The sequence below is a fragment of the Magallana gigas genome, chromosome 1 (assembly GCF_963853765.1).
Source record: "Magallana gigas chromosome 1, xbMagGiga1.1, whole genome shotgun sequence".
Lineage (NCBI taxonomy): Eukaryota > Metazoa > Mollusca > Bivalvia > Ostreida > Ostreidae > Magallana > Magallana gigas.
Window position 1 is genome coordinate 59,602,905 of NC_088853.1, and position 16,972 is coordinate 59,619,876.

General features: G+C 33.4%; 1 protein-coding gene across 1 annotated transcript in view; it reads right to left on the minus strand.

Moving 5' to 3' along the window:
* The window catches only part of LOC136274006 (interferon-induced protein 44-like), a 43,123-nt gene extending 34,184 nt beyond the window's left edge, over positions 1 to 8,939 (minus strand). The window contains exons 1-3 of the mRNA XM_066079971.1: positions 8,822 to 8,939; positions 5,491 to 5,537; positions 3,313 to 3,522 (exon numbers count right to left, since the gene is read on the minus strand). Of these exons, the coding sequence (XP_065936043.1) occupies positions 3,313 to 3,444 (132 nt within the window). The 5' untranslated portion in view covers positions 3,445 to 3,522; positions 5,491 to 5,537; positions 8,822 to 8,939. The remainder of the gene's footprint in view (positions 1 to 3,312; positions 3,523 to 5,490; positions 5,538 to 8,821) is intronic.
* Between the last annotated feature and the right edge of the window lie 8,033 nt (positions 8,940 to 16,972).

Genomic DNA, 16,972 nt, shown 5'->3' on the forward strand with positions numbered 1-16,972 from the left:
ATTTTGTCAAGACATGTAACGCAAAAGTTGTTTCAAATTTTATGGGCTTTCATTTGATATTAGAGAAAGAGCATGACCCCTAAAATTAGGGGCCAAGAGGGCTCTAAAGTCTTATTACAATAAATTCTAACTGAAAAAAAATTTGTTATTAATTATAGAAGCAAAAATGTACGGCTGTTTACCAATACATACCATATTTAAGTCTTTAATTACGAAATTAGGGGTTTTAAGGGGCCATAAATTCAAAATTTTAATATTTAATATCTGAAAAAGGAGAAATATTTTAAAAAGCAATGTAGAACAAAAGTTGCTCAAAATAATGTTTTATACAATATGCTTTCTTAAATATTTTTGTAAATGGCCCCATTAAGGAGTTTAAGTGTCATCCTCAAAAACACATTTGTTCAGATATCTCGAAAACAGTTCACAACTCGTGAACACCTGTTGAACAAAATATGTTTATTTTTTCAAGACCTTGCATTTGATATCAGGAAAAGGGGATTGACCCCTCAAATAAGGGGCCAAGAGGGCTTTAAAGTCTTTCTATAAAAACTCTTTGCTTAAAAATAACTTGTTATCAATTATAGAAGCAAAAGTGTTCATTGTACATCTGTTTATCTATACGGTACCATACCTAAGTCATATGTGACGTAATTAGGGGTTTCAGGGGGCCAGATGTACAAAACTCTGATCATTAATATCTAGAAAAGGAGATATATTTTGAAAAGCATTACAGATTAAAAGTTGCTCAAAATAATGTTCTTAACAATATGTAATCTAAAATATTTTATTGGTAGCCCATATAAGAAGTTTAAGGGTCGGCCCCTAAAACACAGTTGTACAGATATATCTAGAACGGTTAACAATTTGTGAATACTTGTTGAACAAAATATGTTTATATTTTCAAAACTTTTCATTTGATATCACGAAAAAGTGTAAAATAGATGATAGACCTATGTATATACGTGTGTTTTCACTTTTTTGCTTCACCCGGCGTAATTTCTGGTCGTGACAGGAAGTACACCCAATTTTGATTTTTAAAAAATATTTTTGTTATTTAGCATTAAAGTAACATTTTAGCTATAAAATACTAAAGGTTATCTACACATGGTAAAAAAAGTTTTACTTCCGGTGGTACATTTCAAATATCTCAGGTAGCCTTCTTTTACCCACAAGATATCAGACACTATGAGAGATCAAGACACAAAACTTATATGGATAATTTGATTGAACATGTGCACAATGGGTTTTATTTGGCCGTAAGTCACTTCCGGTTCAAACTCGAAGCGTTCGAGCAATAGAAGTTTTGTTTTCCAATTTTAGGGTTTTTTTTAGACATTTTACTTTAGGTTGATGAACAGTAACGTTCTGTAGTTAAATGTATTAAAAATGTATACTTTTACGATCCATAATTACTTCCGTTTGTCCGTTTTCGTTTCCGAAAATTTTTTGTTTGTCTTACAAATTTGGTGCAGGCAATTTCTCAGGGATGGCTCGTTTGATTCCCTTTAAATTTTTAGAGCTGATGCCTAGTCATCTACATTTTATACGAAATTTTAAAAAATTCTCAAAGCCTTGAAGGAAGTTTAAAGAAATCAAATCAAATTGAAATCGAAGTTCCGTGTTACAATGTTACATGTTACATTAAAATACTTTCATGTTAAATACTGAAATCTAATTGGTTTAGACGCAGTTGGTAATCCGTTCTATTACCCTCAGCGTTAGCAACAGGTAACACTACGAATTGTTACATGCGCGTAAATTATGCGCGTACGGTCGCCGTTGAATACACTTCATTTCTATATAAAAGCAGTAAAATTTTCTTTGAAATTAAGACAGTCAGTATAATAAGATAAAGAGTGCCTGTTTGTGCAAGCACGCCAAAATGAATGTGCAGAATTGAGAAAATTAGTGATTATTTTCAAGAGGAATATATTTACATGGGTTTTAAACAAGTTTTGTTACAAGCGGCCCCTTGATCACTTTTGTACTTCTTCTACATGATTGTTTGTTTCATTGTGAAAACAATCTCATTGTTCCTTCTTCCATTCAATGCCCGCCTAGTGCTCGGTCTGAATTATTTTGTTTTTCAAAATTCAAATATGGCAATTTTCGTGACTTCATATGTGTCAAGTTTAAATGTGTTTTACTCTCCTGCCCGTTTGTTACATCATGTGCAACCGAAAATCTCACGTCGCTTCACCGCACACAGCTCAGAAGATATATAGCCCAGGTAATTTATACCTGAAGATCATCAGTTGTGATGACATTGAGTAACACTTGAAAGGGTGCTTTTACTGCAGTGGACAATTGTTAAACAGAAAGTGTCTAAAAATTTCGAAGTCAAATATCTTTACATTTAATGTGCTAGATCTAATCAGAGAATGGGACCAATAAATTAGACTCTTGAACAGGCTAAACTGCTATAGTTATGAGCAGAATAAAATATATATAATAAACTCTTTAAAGTTGTCCTAACATGATATAAACGTGACGTAAGTTAAACGGGGAACTTGCCTGGTATAAAAAAAATACTTTGAAAATGAGCCTCGCTTTCAACTTTATGAGCTTACTATTGTCATGTTGACAATCCAGTCTGATTAAAACACTCGTCATTGTCTGACATGTATCGATAACAAGTCATCTTCACATGACCTCCACTATTGCATACAATTTAAATGTACTCCTACTTACCAAAGACATGTCTTTATCTGGTTATCTAGAGGCCAAAATCATAAATACTGTTTCACAAAAACAAGCATTAACCAATTAGTTTTTCTTTTTTCAAAAGTTCCAGTTGATCTTTTAAAGCTCTGATTGGTCAGAAATAATAGTCGTGTGAAGCTGACATCCCAGTATATGTAAGGCCCAGTCAAGTGGAAGAAGAAGGGGATGGTTTAAATCAGACAGATATTAAATTCTATCTCGACACGAAACTGCAACGGAAGACCTTCTCGTTGTTTGCATCGAGCTTGGCTCTAGTTATCTTTTTGTTTTGTATCAACGGCTTTGATACAGTTTTCCAGTAACGTTTCGGTTACTGATGCAAAATGCATCATGCAGTTTGATTCCATTCATTCTATGTATCTTTAAATATTACACATGGGGTCTTCCGTCAAGAACTCGAAATTCTCGTCGAAAAAGACCAAAAATTCATGTATGACAAATGTGCTAAATCAATCAAATAAAGCTAAAAACTATTTACGATGCGAAATTACATATTTTTTATTCTTAGATAAATAAAAACCAATAAAATTAACTCTCGTTGTTGTTTTAGTACTTTGATTACTTACACAATTAAAAAGAAATTACCTTTCGTGTCACACTTTCACCATTTCTGATTGGAGCTGTTTTGTATGTTTTTTTAATAAGTGTACTGTCTTCCAAAGCTGTTGCAAACGCATTATAAATGGAAGATTTTCCTGAACCAGTTTCACCAATCATTAAAATGTTAATGTATGGAATTTCATCGGTTATTGGAATCTTCAAATTTTCGAAAAACTGTATACTTTCGGCAACAGCCTACAGTAATAAAGAGGCATGTATCAGAATAAATGCAACAGCCTTGAACGGTTTCCTGAGTACCATAGCTCATATACAGGTATATAAGTGAATAGCATATATGGTATGACATTTGGGCTTGATTACTATGAATATAACATTGCTTTCAGATACGCAAAGGAAGAATTTTTTTTTAAAGTTCCAAAGATCTTATGCGAATATCAAAAGAAATGAGCTATAGGGCCGGTATTGCTTTCTGTCTTAACACAAGTATTTCAATTTCCGTTCAACCTCTTGATTTAAGGCTATACACAGTAAACTCTTAGGTTCTAGTTCTGATAATATATAGTGATTGGGAAAAAATGGCAGTCACAAATGTTAATTTTCTTTCAAAAATCAAGTTTCATATAGAAACATAACACTAATCTTTCCTTTAAATCGCAGAGTAAATCTGTGATTTCACTTTTGTCGAGTTCTGCGGAAACTTTTCGGAGTTTAGACGTGTCAACTTCATGCCCTGCTAGCAAGTGGTTGTCTTTCATATGAGAAATATAACACTTGACCCCATCTGAAACAAGCACACACCCTGCTGTATGAAAATGTCTGCACGTGCTGTACGTGGATTAATATGGAAACCTTTGGACTGTTTGCGGCAAATGATGCACGTCACTTTAGTTTTCCAACAGACCCAACGGGAAGAGCTATAGTTGCAGATGTAGAAGGATTTTTACGTAACGTTTGAACACTATCGTCATTCATTGTAAGTTCAACTTAACTTCCTTCAGTATTTCCAGCTACATCCGTTGTATGACGGTACGTACTTGATACTGGAATGGAAAGGGAATGGAAAAATCTAAATAACCCTTTTCCATATATTTCTATTCTGTAAACCTATCTTCTGCATTTTTGACATATTATGTCGCCAATGCACATGTTCTTTCCGAAAAATGTCCTACATCTATATTGCAATACTTCTCCGACAATTGTGCTATTTCGCAGAGTGTTTTAATAAGCAAACGTAGCAGTTTCTAGTAGCACAGAGTAAATGATTCTTGTAATTTACTTTAATTTTAACATATTTGATTGAATTAAATAAGAAAGATTCTTTTTCTTAATCAAAGCGTGCTTACACTAAGGTATAGTTCCGGTTGATTGCTTTTACATGTAGTTAATTATATACTTTTTCACTGATATTTTTGATTCTACGAGCAAATGTGCACTTCAAAGAAAGAAGATCAAAGTTAAATTGACAAAATACATAAAAAAGAGGTGTCAATAAATGCCGTTTATTATAAAAAGCAACACTATGCCCACGGATGAAATCGATCCACTCCACAAAAGCACCACATGTGAGATACTCAGCGGCTTAACTTACTGAGCTATTCAGAATTTACTCATTCGATGTAAATATACACCACTATGATAGAAATCAGTCTCAGAAATTTGGTGTGTTTCTTGCTAAATTCGACCCAAGGGGCTGCAGTGCCCCTGGAAAAATCTTAATTTATTCTTATTATATGAAATCGGATTATATAATATATTTTTAGAGACATGCCGGTCACGCTTATTAAGACCAAAAGCCGTGCAATAATACACAATTTTACTGAGAAAATGCTGCTTTAGCCAACATTGAAGATTAAAAATAAAATTGCAAGAGCAATAGGATTGGTCCCAAATGCAAATTCGAAAAATGTATAAATATGTACCATAGAAAATAACAAACAAATTGATGTTCGAAAGGGAAACTCCCTTATAGGTATTTTTTTTTTATTCACAATAGATCGTTTACTATTTTTGGGCTTGTCTCTACGGCCCCTGAACACATCATCTTATATCTTATAAAAAAGTTTATTTCTTTATTGTTGTTGAACAACACAAATAGGACGACGACGACGACGAACGAATACCAATTACAATAGGTCCAATAGGTGCCTAACGAACAGCAATACTTTATTAGAACACAGAAAAAGAGTTTTTATAAAAAAGTACCTCGTAACTTAAGATCCGAGGAAGGTCTTGCAAAACCTGGGAATACCCTAAAAAAGTCGAGATATATACACATATTTCATATTATATTTAAAAATCACATACGAGAATAGAGTGATTTTTCATCCCGGCTGAATTTGATCCATGTGACCAAAGAATTATTGAAATCATTGTTTAAAGATATTTTTCCCCATATAGGACATGCTTTTCATTTTGAAGCGAAGATGGAATATATCCCGTAATTTTTGAAGCCACTTTCACAATTGGTGCACGCGCAGAAGCGATTGAATATTCATGCGACCGATAAAATTAGATTTGAATCGTAAACTGATGCCAAAATAATCGCATTTGAAAAAAAGTATTCGTACGGAAATCGAACGATCTAAACGAGCGTTGTGGGATGTAAAGCCCCTTTCACAATTGGCGCACGACCACTTTACACCACTTTGCGATCGAAATTTTTTAGCTTCGCGCGAGCTTTCGCACACGTTGCACGAGCCCTCGCTTACGTTGAACGAGCTCTTGCATTCGTTGCATACGTTTTACTGGTCGCATCAAGTCTCCTCTGCATAGTGGACATGCACACTATTCAGAGGCGACCTAACGCAGTCCAAACCATTGCAGTGCAATGCACGAACATTAGTACGAACGTTTTACAACGTTTTGTGTACTCGCAAGAGTGATACACGATTTATAAAGATCGTAAAATAAATCGCTGGTGTTTATGCGTCTGTTTTGCGACCGTGAGACTGTTGCTCAACGTGTCTCATGTAATCTTGCAACGTTTTACTATAATTACACGACTTATCAGCCTCAATATGCCATGCTTTGCTACTAGTATATATAACCTGTATAAGTATCTCTGTTTCAGAACAAAATTTACAATATACATTTATTGCATGCTGGTTAGAGAAATACAGGTATGAAGAGTTATTCCCTCAAGAAAAATCGTATTTCCCGAGGGCTTCGCCCGAGACAAATTTGTTTTTTCTGGGAAATAATTCATCATATTCCTTGAACACTAATGCAATAAACGTTTTATTATATCAAGCAACATATTATTACACAAAAATACGTTGATTTCTGATGATCGCAACATTAACGTCGTGATTGTTTGATTTCCAATGTAACTGTCTCACTTTTCTTTCATAAATCATATATAGTTAAGTTGGTTCCGAGATATAAGGAGAATTACAGTGATTTAATATTTCTTGATTTAATCATATTTGTCTACATCGTATGCTCATATAGGCTTTTTTATTTATATGACATCGCCCTGTCACGTGACTTTTTAGACTAATCGGATATAATAGAATAATCATTTTGAGGTATAATGTTAAAATAAATGCTGCTGCGTATCTGTATCTTCTTGGGCGGCATCTTTTCTCGCTTTCAACTATGTCTACTGAATATGGACGGTGTATATACGCACTCTGAATCGCGCGTCCAATCACATTGGCGCATAATCAATCGTCCGATCACCTAGTTTCTCGCGCGTTCGTATCGTAATATCTTTCAACAGTTGCTTTCATTGTACATCAGTCGCATACAGACGCAAGATATATCGCAAGATATATCGCAAGATTCAATGCGTTTACATCGCACAACGCTTGCTTAGATCGTACGAAATCCTTTTTTCATATGCGATTTTTTCGGCAACAATTAGCGATTCATATATAATTATTTCGGTCGCACAATTATTTGGTCGCTTCTGCCCGTGTGCCAATTGTGAAAGGGGCCTAAACGCATTAAATCTTGCGATATATTTTGCGTCTATATGCGACTGTTGCACAATGAAAGCGACTGTAAACATGTGAGATATATATATATATATATATATATATATATATATATATATATATATATATATATATATATATATATATATATATATATATATATATATTTTCAATAAACCCTTTTTCTTTGTACCGGGGATGAAAAAAACACAAAAAATAAGTCCAATGCTCAAACAACTTTTATCTATAGCGCTTTCGCCCTACCGGGCTCTTCAGAAGATTTGATAGAAATCTACCGAAGAGCCCGTTAGGGCGAAAGCGCTATAGATAAAAGTTGTTTGATCATTGGACTTATTTTTTGTGTTTATATATATATATATATATATATATATATATATATATATATATATATATATATATATATATATATATATATATATATATGAACAATTGCGTAAAGCTAAAAAAATCATTTTGTTAAACTGTTTAAACCTAAGTTAAATTCTTAATTTTTTGTATTTTTAACATCTGCATATATATATAGGATCTCTCATGATTTGCGATGGTATATGATTTTTTCCAACGAGTTGTGTGTTTTCTATCCCCGAGCCTTGACGAGGGGATAGAAAACACACAACTCGTTGGATAAAAATCATATACCATCGCAAATCATGAGAGATTCTTTTTATCACATGTTTTAGCAAGTGTTTTGTTAATCCCAACTTTTTCTGTAAAACTTGTGATTGTGAGCCGCACAACAAATTATTTACAACACGTCAACAACGTTACGCATGGAAAAAAAGTTCATTGAAGTTTAACAAACAGACATTCATTTTCTAACATTTTTTTATGAATTCATGACAAATAACTGAAACAACATTAAATGTTTCAAATTTATATCTCAACACCCCTCAACTGAATTAATTATTTACTTTTTCATTCTACGTCAATCAACCATTTAAACCTACGTAATGATTAACTATGACGTCACGTGGCGTAAGAACACACAGTGGAATATCAAAAATGTATCCAATGAGTGATATCCACCGTATATTGGGATAAACATGTGATAAATACATGTATATAATTATGTACAAGAGACACTGGACTTTTATCAGTATATTTGTGTTGACTCTTTTTATGCATTGTATAATGTTTTGACGTCACAATGTTTTGACGTCATAATCACGTCTTCAACAGTTTGTTTGTATAACGTTGCCTACCTAACGTCACTAGATTGACGTCATAATGTTCTTGTTTACTTTGTTTTTTTTAAATCTACTGAAGAGCCCGGTAGGGCGAAAGCGCTATAGATAAAGGTTGTTTGAGCATTGGACTTATTTTTGTGTTTATTCATCCCCGGTACCAAGAAAAAAGGATTTATTGAATATATATATATATATATATATATATATATATATATATATATATATATATATATATATATATATATATATGTATATATATATATATTTGTAAGCCCAGCACCTCACTAATAAAAAAGCAGCTGTTTATGTACTTTTTTTTTCTGATGAAACAAAATAAAAAAGTAAATTTCCCAATCTCAATAGTTGTCATTTTTTTTCTTTTGTTACCAGCAAGTTCTTCTTTATCTTTTTTTATCTTTTTTTTGAGGACCTCGATATCTTTTTGGTTCTTGTATCGTTCCGCAATCTCGTACTGCAGTATCTCAATATTACGTTCTGCAGCACGTTCTTCACTGAAAGTAAAATAGTATCTCAACATTAAAGGAAAATGGTGGCATTTCTTTGCATTAATACTTAAATCATTTGATTATGATTTAGATACATTTGTTTATGCAAGTTTTCGTACTGACGTCGCTTGACATTATATATGAAGAAAGTAATAATGTTGTTAGTGAGTTTGAACCGACCTTTCGTTACTTTTTGTTATTTATTGCTCGGGTATTTTTACATATCATATATACACAATCTACAAAGTTCTGAACGTGCATTTTTTACTGATAATTCAGATATTTACTGATATTGTACTGTTATTGCTGAGAATTGCTGATATTAACTGATTTTTAAATGTCGGTACGGATAATTGCGGTTAGTTCTGATATTCAATATAAACTGAAGTTTTGTTGTGAGTTCTAATTAACTGATAACTAGAGCCTAGCTCGTTGCAAAGCAACGAGTAGGTCTTCCGTCGCAACTTCGTGTCGCGAAAGGATTGTCCATCAGTCTGATTAAAACCACCTCCTTCTCACACTTCTCAGAGCCTGACAGACCCTGTATTGATAAAAGGTCATCTTTACACGACCACTTTTTCTACTCTTCAAAAGGAGACAAACATTAATTCATGCCTGTTCCCTATGTAACCTCTAGACTGAGTATTTAAAAGTTGCACCACTCATAAAACAGATAAAGGCATATCTTCGGTAATTAAAAGTATATTTAGATTGTATGCAAATGTGAAGGTCAAGTGGAAACGATCTGTTATTGATACAGGTCTATCAGACCCTGACGAGTGTAAGGAGATAGGAAATGGTTTTAATGAGACTTGATTATCAATTTGATAATAATAAGTTCAAAAAAAATCCAAAACGAGACTCAATTTCAAAGTATTATTTTTATTCCAGGCAAGTTCTTCGTTTAATTTACTTCACGTTTAGGATAACTTTTAAAAAAAAACATATATGTACATGTAAGTAATTAATTTAATTATAATAAAAGTGTGTGTGTGGCGGGGGGGGGGTGCCCCAAAAATCAATTTTCTAAACATTTACTTAAGGGAAATTTTAGTTGCGAGAAAGGGGGCGGGGCAGTGCTCCCACTGAACTATCTAAAAGGCACTGTTAGCAAGCTCACAAACGATACCCCCGCTAAGAACAAAATCATAACTCACGTTTTTCTCTATTAGAGAATAATGGATGCTTCTTTTTTTATAGTGAGTCAGACAAAACAGGGTATATTTACAGGTCACAAGCAATTTTATGTCAAACTTTAGCTTTTACTCATTTCCATTAATACAAGATATGACACAGACAGGAATTAAGCATTTTTTAATATGACTTTGAACTTGCGCAACTGACCCTGGATCAAGTTCATGACACATCATCGGTAATAAGGAATCTTCTATTTATATGAAATAAAAACTCCCAATGTTTCTCCTTAAATGACTTTCGGACAAATCATTATACACTCTCAGGTCATAAGCAATCTTTGTGTGAAGTAAGAAATTCAAAAGTGACCTGGAAATTTTTTTTGCTCTTTTCCTGCCAGTGACCTTGTCCTTTGTCCTAATGACCTTGGGTTAAGGTCGTGACGCTTCGTCAGGTAATAAGTAATATTTTTATGAAGTAAGAACTGCCAATGTTTCTCCATCAGAAAGATATAGACCAGAACGAATTTTCCACAGACAGACGGACAAGGTAATTTTTACTTCCCCCCTCCCTTCCCAATTAATTTTCGTGGGGTATACAAATCCTTTTCGTCCGTTTTGTGCGGCACAAAAACGACCTATATTTTTCAATTATTTCTATCATATCACATATAAATATTCATCTAAATGTATGATTTGTATGCACATTTGAGTTCTTCTCATCATCGTCGGAAAGGATAGGAAACCCTTGGGTTCCAATTATGTCTTTTCATTGGCATTTGTCAATTTGCATCACTAAATGATTTCCAAGTGGTAAGGTATCAAAGCTTTTGAGAAGTACGATACTGAATTTCTATAGATCTAAATTTTAGGTTAAGAAAAACAACAGTTTTTATACAATGAATCAAAATCTAAAATAGCTTTATGTACTCGTACACATAAATAAAAAGATGTAGCGAAAGCCATAAAGACACTATTTCTTCTGTTCTAGACTTTTTCAGAGTTAACAAACTACAAGTTAACAATCTCCCTTTTTGACAAGCGATATTTAAAATAAAATATTCAGCTGAGTTTTAAATCAATTAATTTGCATTACAACCTAATACTACACAACTTTAATGATTTTTTTTATCAATGTGCATAAAACAATAAGTATAATCCCCAAGAACACATATCTATCGCAAGTAAGTGCATACATTTTTGGGAGGCAAAAAAGTCGCTATGTTGTAGTCTGCAAGTCAATTGAACTAGGGCCTTTAAAGAAATAACAAACTGTCGACACTTGCAGTACTCTGATGATTTCTATGACGACCGACTTCATTGCATAATGTAATCGTATATCATTACTTCTAATCCTGAGAACAAATTTTATTTCAAACTTTTAACTTATAATATCAGAGACATATAAATAACTTATTATATGTTATTTATGTCTCTGATAATAATATTGAAATATTTTTTTCTGTTCATAACTATAGACTTTAGCGTGTTCAACAGGCTAATTTTTTAGCCACATTATCAGATTACGATATCACACCTTTAATGTGACGATGATTGACATCTAATATTTAGATACTTATTGTTTAACAATTGATCACAGTAGTGAAAGCACCTTTCCATATGTTCCTCAATTATATAACAATTGCTGATCTGCAGCCCAGGGGCAATATTCTGAGCTCATGTGCGCTGAAGCGACACGAGATTTTCGGTCGCACGTGGAGCGGATTGAATTAGCGTAGGCTAGGTGTCCGAATAAACACACGGGTGGGAAAGTGACAAACATTGAGGAGTACACTTGTTAAGTAGTCGCCAACAATTGATTTTCGCCACATTTTGAAAAAAAAAACAAATTCCTTGCACTGTGATCTTGTAACCGATAAAATCTAAACAAAACTTGTTTAAAAACTCATGTGAACATTCTTACGGCCGACATATGAGGCATCCGGTGTAATGAAGAATAATGACCCCCGTAGAATAATGACCGGGGGTCATTTTTCTACGTAGAATAATGACCCCCCTAGCTGAAGAATAATTGGATTTTTCTGAAGAAAAAAGACCCAGGGGTTATTTTTCTTCATGTAAAACATGAAGAAAAATGACCCCCATTAAAAAATGACCCCCTCCCCGTAAACATGAATAGAAATTGGTTACCCCGTATCCAAGATATGACTTTGAAATTACTTAATTTTTCCCTCTGTTTAACTGATTTTGAAGTTATAAATACCGAACTTGTAAATAAATCGCTGTATATAGTTTTTCATATCCGTAGCAAGTACGCGCAAAACACTCTGACATTGCCACAAATTGACTGTTAACAGTTACGTTACTTCTCTTGTCGACATACGGCGGGAAATGACGCAAATAAAGAAAAATTCATACACAATGAGGATATTGTGTGATAATTAACAATAATCATGAAAGAATAATTGTTGTAATGATATAAGCAATATTCATTGGTGAATGAATTGTCAATCGAAGAATGATACATGTATATATCTTTATCGAAAAAGACTAAGGGGGCAGGTAACGTAGGAATATGAATATATACTTCTTATTTACATTTCTTGGGGAAAGTGATTTTTAAAAACAAATCATTCTGCGTTAGTTTTGTTTTCTTCTACGTAATACATGAACATCAATATTCTAAACATTTGTTGTAATGTTGTTTTGTGATCACGAATAGACTTTATTCTTTTAGAGCAAATTTGTGAAGAGTACCTGACCATAGTAAATCTTAATAGATAATAAACACTGATCGATTATAATAAGAAAAGATTGTTTTTAAAAGCGGTTAGGGCCCATGTTAGGGGTTTATATCCCGCTTGATTTTGATCACACGATCTTTATTGTATCCAAAGTTACCAATGCTCATACAAACTATTGAAGCATTAATCATCTTGATATTAACTAAACTTACTTAAGTATGCCGAGGATAAAGTAAAATATATTTTCTGTACGAGTACTCTCAGTACTTTGACGATTTTCCTTATTGACCATTTACCTCTACTGGCGTAATGGCTGCTGTCAGTGCCTACTAACTTCAGCTTGGTTATAATGCCTAATAGTGGAGTAAACTTTTCATAATTTTGGTTTCATCATTAATTCTGGGTGATGAACTAGTATACCCAGCAGTTTGTATTATGGAAATCCTCAATGCAAGTATAATTCATGAACAATATGAAGAATATAGAAGATGCGACGGCGAAGCGCGAAGATGCGAAGACGAAAGTGCTAAGTTGCTATCGCTTCTTCGCCTTTGCAACTTCGCACTCTCGCCGTCGAATCTTCACGCTTTCGCCTTTTTAGCTCACCGAGACGAAGTCAATGGGAGCATATGCTATACCCCCGGTGTCGGCGTCCGGAGCTGGTTAAAGTTTTAGTTGCAGCTCCTGTATCTTAGCTATTACTTGTCCTCTCTTCACCAAAATTACATGGATGATGCATCTGGACCTACTGAATCTGGTTCCTAACTTTCAGATGCTGGAGGAGGTTAAGGTTTTTGGAGCAGGTTAAAGTTTTTGTTGCAGGTGCCCTTTAATAGCAATATCTAAGTCACTGCTGGTCCGTAGTTCACCAAACTTGCATGGTTGGTGTGTCTTATGATACTGATGCATCAGACAGGCTTGGGTGCTGAATCTGAGCAATAGATTTCGGATCCTGGAGGAGGTTAAGGTTTTTGGAGCTGGTTAAAGTTTTTGTTGCAGGTGCCCTCTAATGATTATATCTTAGTTACTACTGGTCCTAAATTCATTAAACTTGTATGGATGGTGCGTCTTATGATACTGATGCACCTGACAGGCTTGAATGCTGAATCAGAGCCATAGGTTTATGGTTCTTGATGAGGTTTAGTTTTTTGGAACAGGTCACATGTTTTATAGATGATAGCTTGCATAGTTGATTCAACTATATTATAAATGAAACGCAGAGGTTGCTTTAGATGCAGAGCCTGATCTCCATTATCAAGGATGCTAGAGAAATCACCTACCTCACTCAAACCTGCTTGATAGATAGATGTGGTTGTTGTTAGATGACGTAACATGATTACTATGATATAGTATTGTAAGATTTGAAACACTATTGTTTAATAAGATACAATATAATACCATATGTTATATTGTAAAACGTAATATGATACGATATTTTATGATATGATGTTGTATCATGATATTGTTATGTATAGTATTGATTATTATGATACAATATTGTATAATATTATATATATTGTATTATTTATTAATTATTTAATCACATGATACTATTACATATGATATTGCAATATATTATTGCATCCTATGATATTATATTGTATATTCTATGATATTGTATCACACAGTATTGTATAATATGATATTGGTTTCTGTAATATAGAATTATATAACATGAAATTGTATATATGATATTGAAATATTATAAAATATCGTATCATACGATATTGTATAATATGATCTTGGTTTATATAATATATTATCATATTACATGAAATTGTATTTTATGATATTCAAATATATATTATTGTATCATATGATACAATATGTATAATATGATTGTATCATATAATATTTTACTTTATCCCATGATATTGTATCATTTATATGACACAATGTTGTATCAAATTATATTGTATTATATAATACAATTTCATATAATTTATTACATATTTAGTAATAAATACAGGTTTTTGGCATATGCGATACAGATGACATCACAAAATCCGTATCGGCCTCCGGGGCTGATACAGGTTATCAGCCCTCTAGGGCTGAAACGGATCCGTATCACACCCCTTTCGGAACTCCTCTGCCTTTTTTCGCTTCGGCATTTTTGCATGTTTACAGACGAAAAATAAAATATTTTCAGTTACAGTCGACATTTTTAAGTGCAGTTGAAAACTTCAAATGCTAGCTAATGTTTAAAGCAGTCAACTTTGAAAACCTGATGAAATTCTGTTCTGTAGCTTCATGTTTGTTAAAACAAGAAAAGAAGTCATATTTTTATTAAATACATGTACATGTGCAGACTTTTTTTCAAGTAATATGAATAATCAATTTGTTCAAGTTGATGTTTTTTTCAAATTTATTACTAAATATGTAATAAATATAATAATAGATACCCTTTTCCATATCACAGCTTGTATCAGCCCTCGACCAATATCATCCCTCGGGCTGATATTGGAGTCTCGGGCTGATACAAGTTGTGATATGGAAAAGGGTATGTATTATTCTCTATGTATCAAATATGAAACAGTATCATACAATACTATATCATACTATATTATACAATATAATATCATATGTTTCAATGTTATGATGTATTATTGCAGTATGATATAGTTTCATATAATACTATATTGTATTATGTTTTATGTTATTCTATTATTTGATCAAATACAATTATAATGTATAACACATTACAATGCCATATCATACGTTACAATATCATATCACAATTTTTTTACGGTATTCTATGGTAATATATGATATATATTGTAAGTTTGATAGGATGCAATTTTAATTTTATATTATTGTATTGATTAACATATGAACATATGATATACGATATTGTTTCAAAACAGAATCCATGAATATCCAAGATCATAAAGGATGGTTTTCATATAATATGATAAAGGTGGTCTCATAAAGGTGATGCCTCATAAAGGTGATGCCTCGTCTCGATGAGCTTTGTAATCTGTGATTACCTATGTTTTATAATTGCGAAGCTCTCCATCGTTTAAAGGGTTCCGAGGCATAATTTGGATTTTTTTTATAGAATTAATAAAAATAAATTATCCAGGGGGGATAGGGTCCGGACTCCCTCTCCCGTTTTACTGCGTAAAATTAATAATATTGAATTTTCCGGGGGCGGACCCCCTCTCCCCCCTCTAGATCCATGCATGAGCAAGGGGTGTCGCATAATGAAATTAGAATGTTACTGTGTCGGTCCACGGTAAACAGACGGCTGGTAAATGACAGGAGTCTAGAAGTGCATATGTACACATTGTGGCGGACATTAAATTTTGTGTGGAGTAGATAATGATAAGGCATAGCCAGCGCTGGTAAACATATATGGTACATGTACACATTAAAATATTTATAAACATTCATAGTAAGCGCGATGGCCTAGCGCATGCATACCAATAATAGCATGGATTAATCGGAAAACCTTGGCGAGTACGGTGCCTGTATTAAAATCTATGTAATCGACCGAGACTTGCTGAATGCAATCAAAAAAGGTGAAGGCGAAAGTGCGAAGATGCAAGGCCAGAGTGCAAGTTGGGAAGGAGCGATAGTAGTATCGCTCCTACGCCTTCGCACATTCGCACTTTAGGCATCACATCTTCGCGCTTCATCGTCGCATCTTCGCACTTTTGCTCCTTCGCCTTCGCACTATCGCCTTTGCAACTTAGGTCGAAGTGGCCCTATCGGAACACCAAAGATATATGTAAATGTAATTGTTAAGATAACAACCATACCCCGATGCAATACGTCAATATCTTGTTATAACGGAAGGATTTTTATTTTCTAAGATATACCCCTTCTTTCACTTTAAGTTGATTTGAAAATGATTTATAATTTCTGTTACTTTCTGTAAACTGCAGCAGTAAAAATTACAATAGTGTAAAGACTATTTCACAAATAATAATAAAAATATACTGAAAAACTTTAATCTACAAGGGGGTCATTATTCTACAGGGGTCACTTTTCTTCATGTGGAGTGTGCTCATTTTTATGAAAATGACACTTATTCTTCAGGCAAAGGGGTCATTTTTCTACGTAGAATAATGACCGGGGGGTCATTTTTCGGCGTAGAATAATGACCGGGGGGTCAGTTACGTAATGACGCACACAACTAAGAACTGAGGTCGATTTGAAATGCTTGCAGCAAAATGACCCAAATTTATTTCA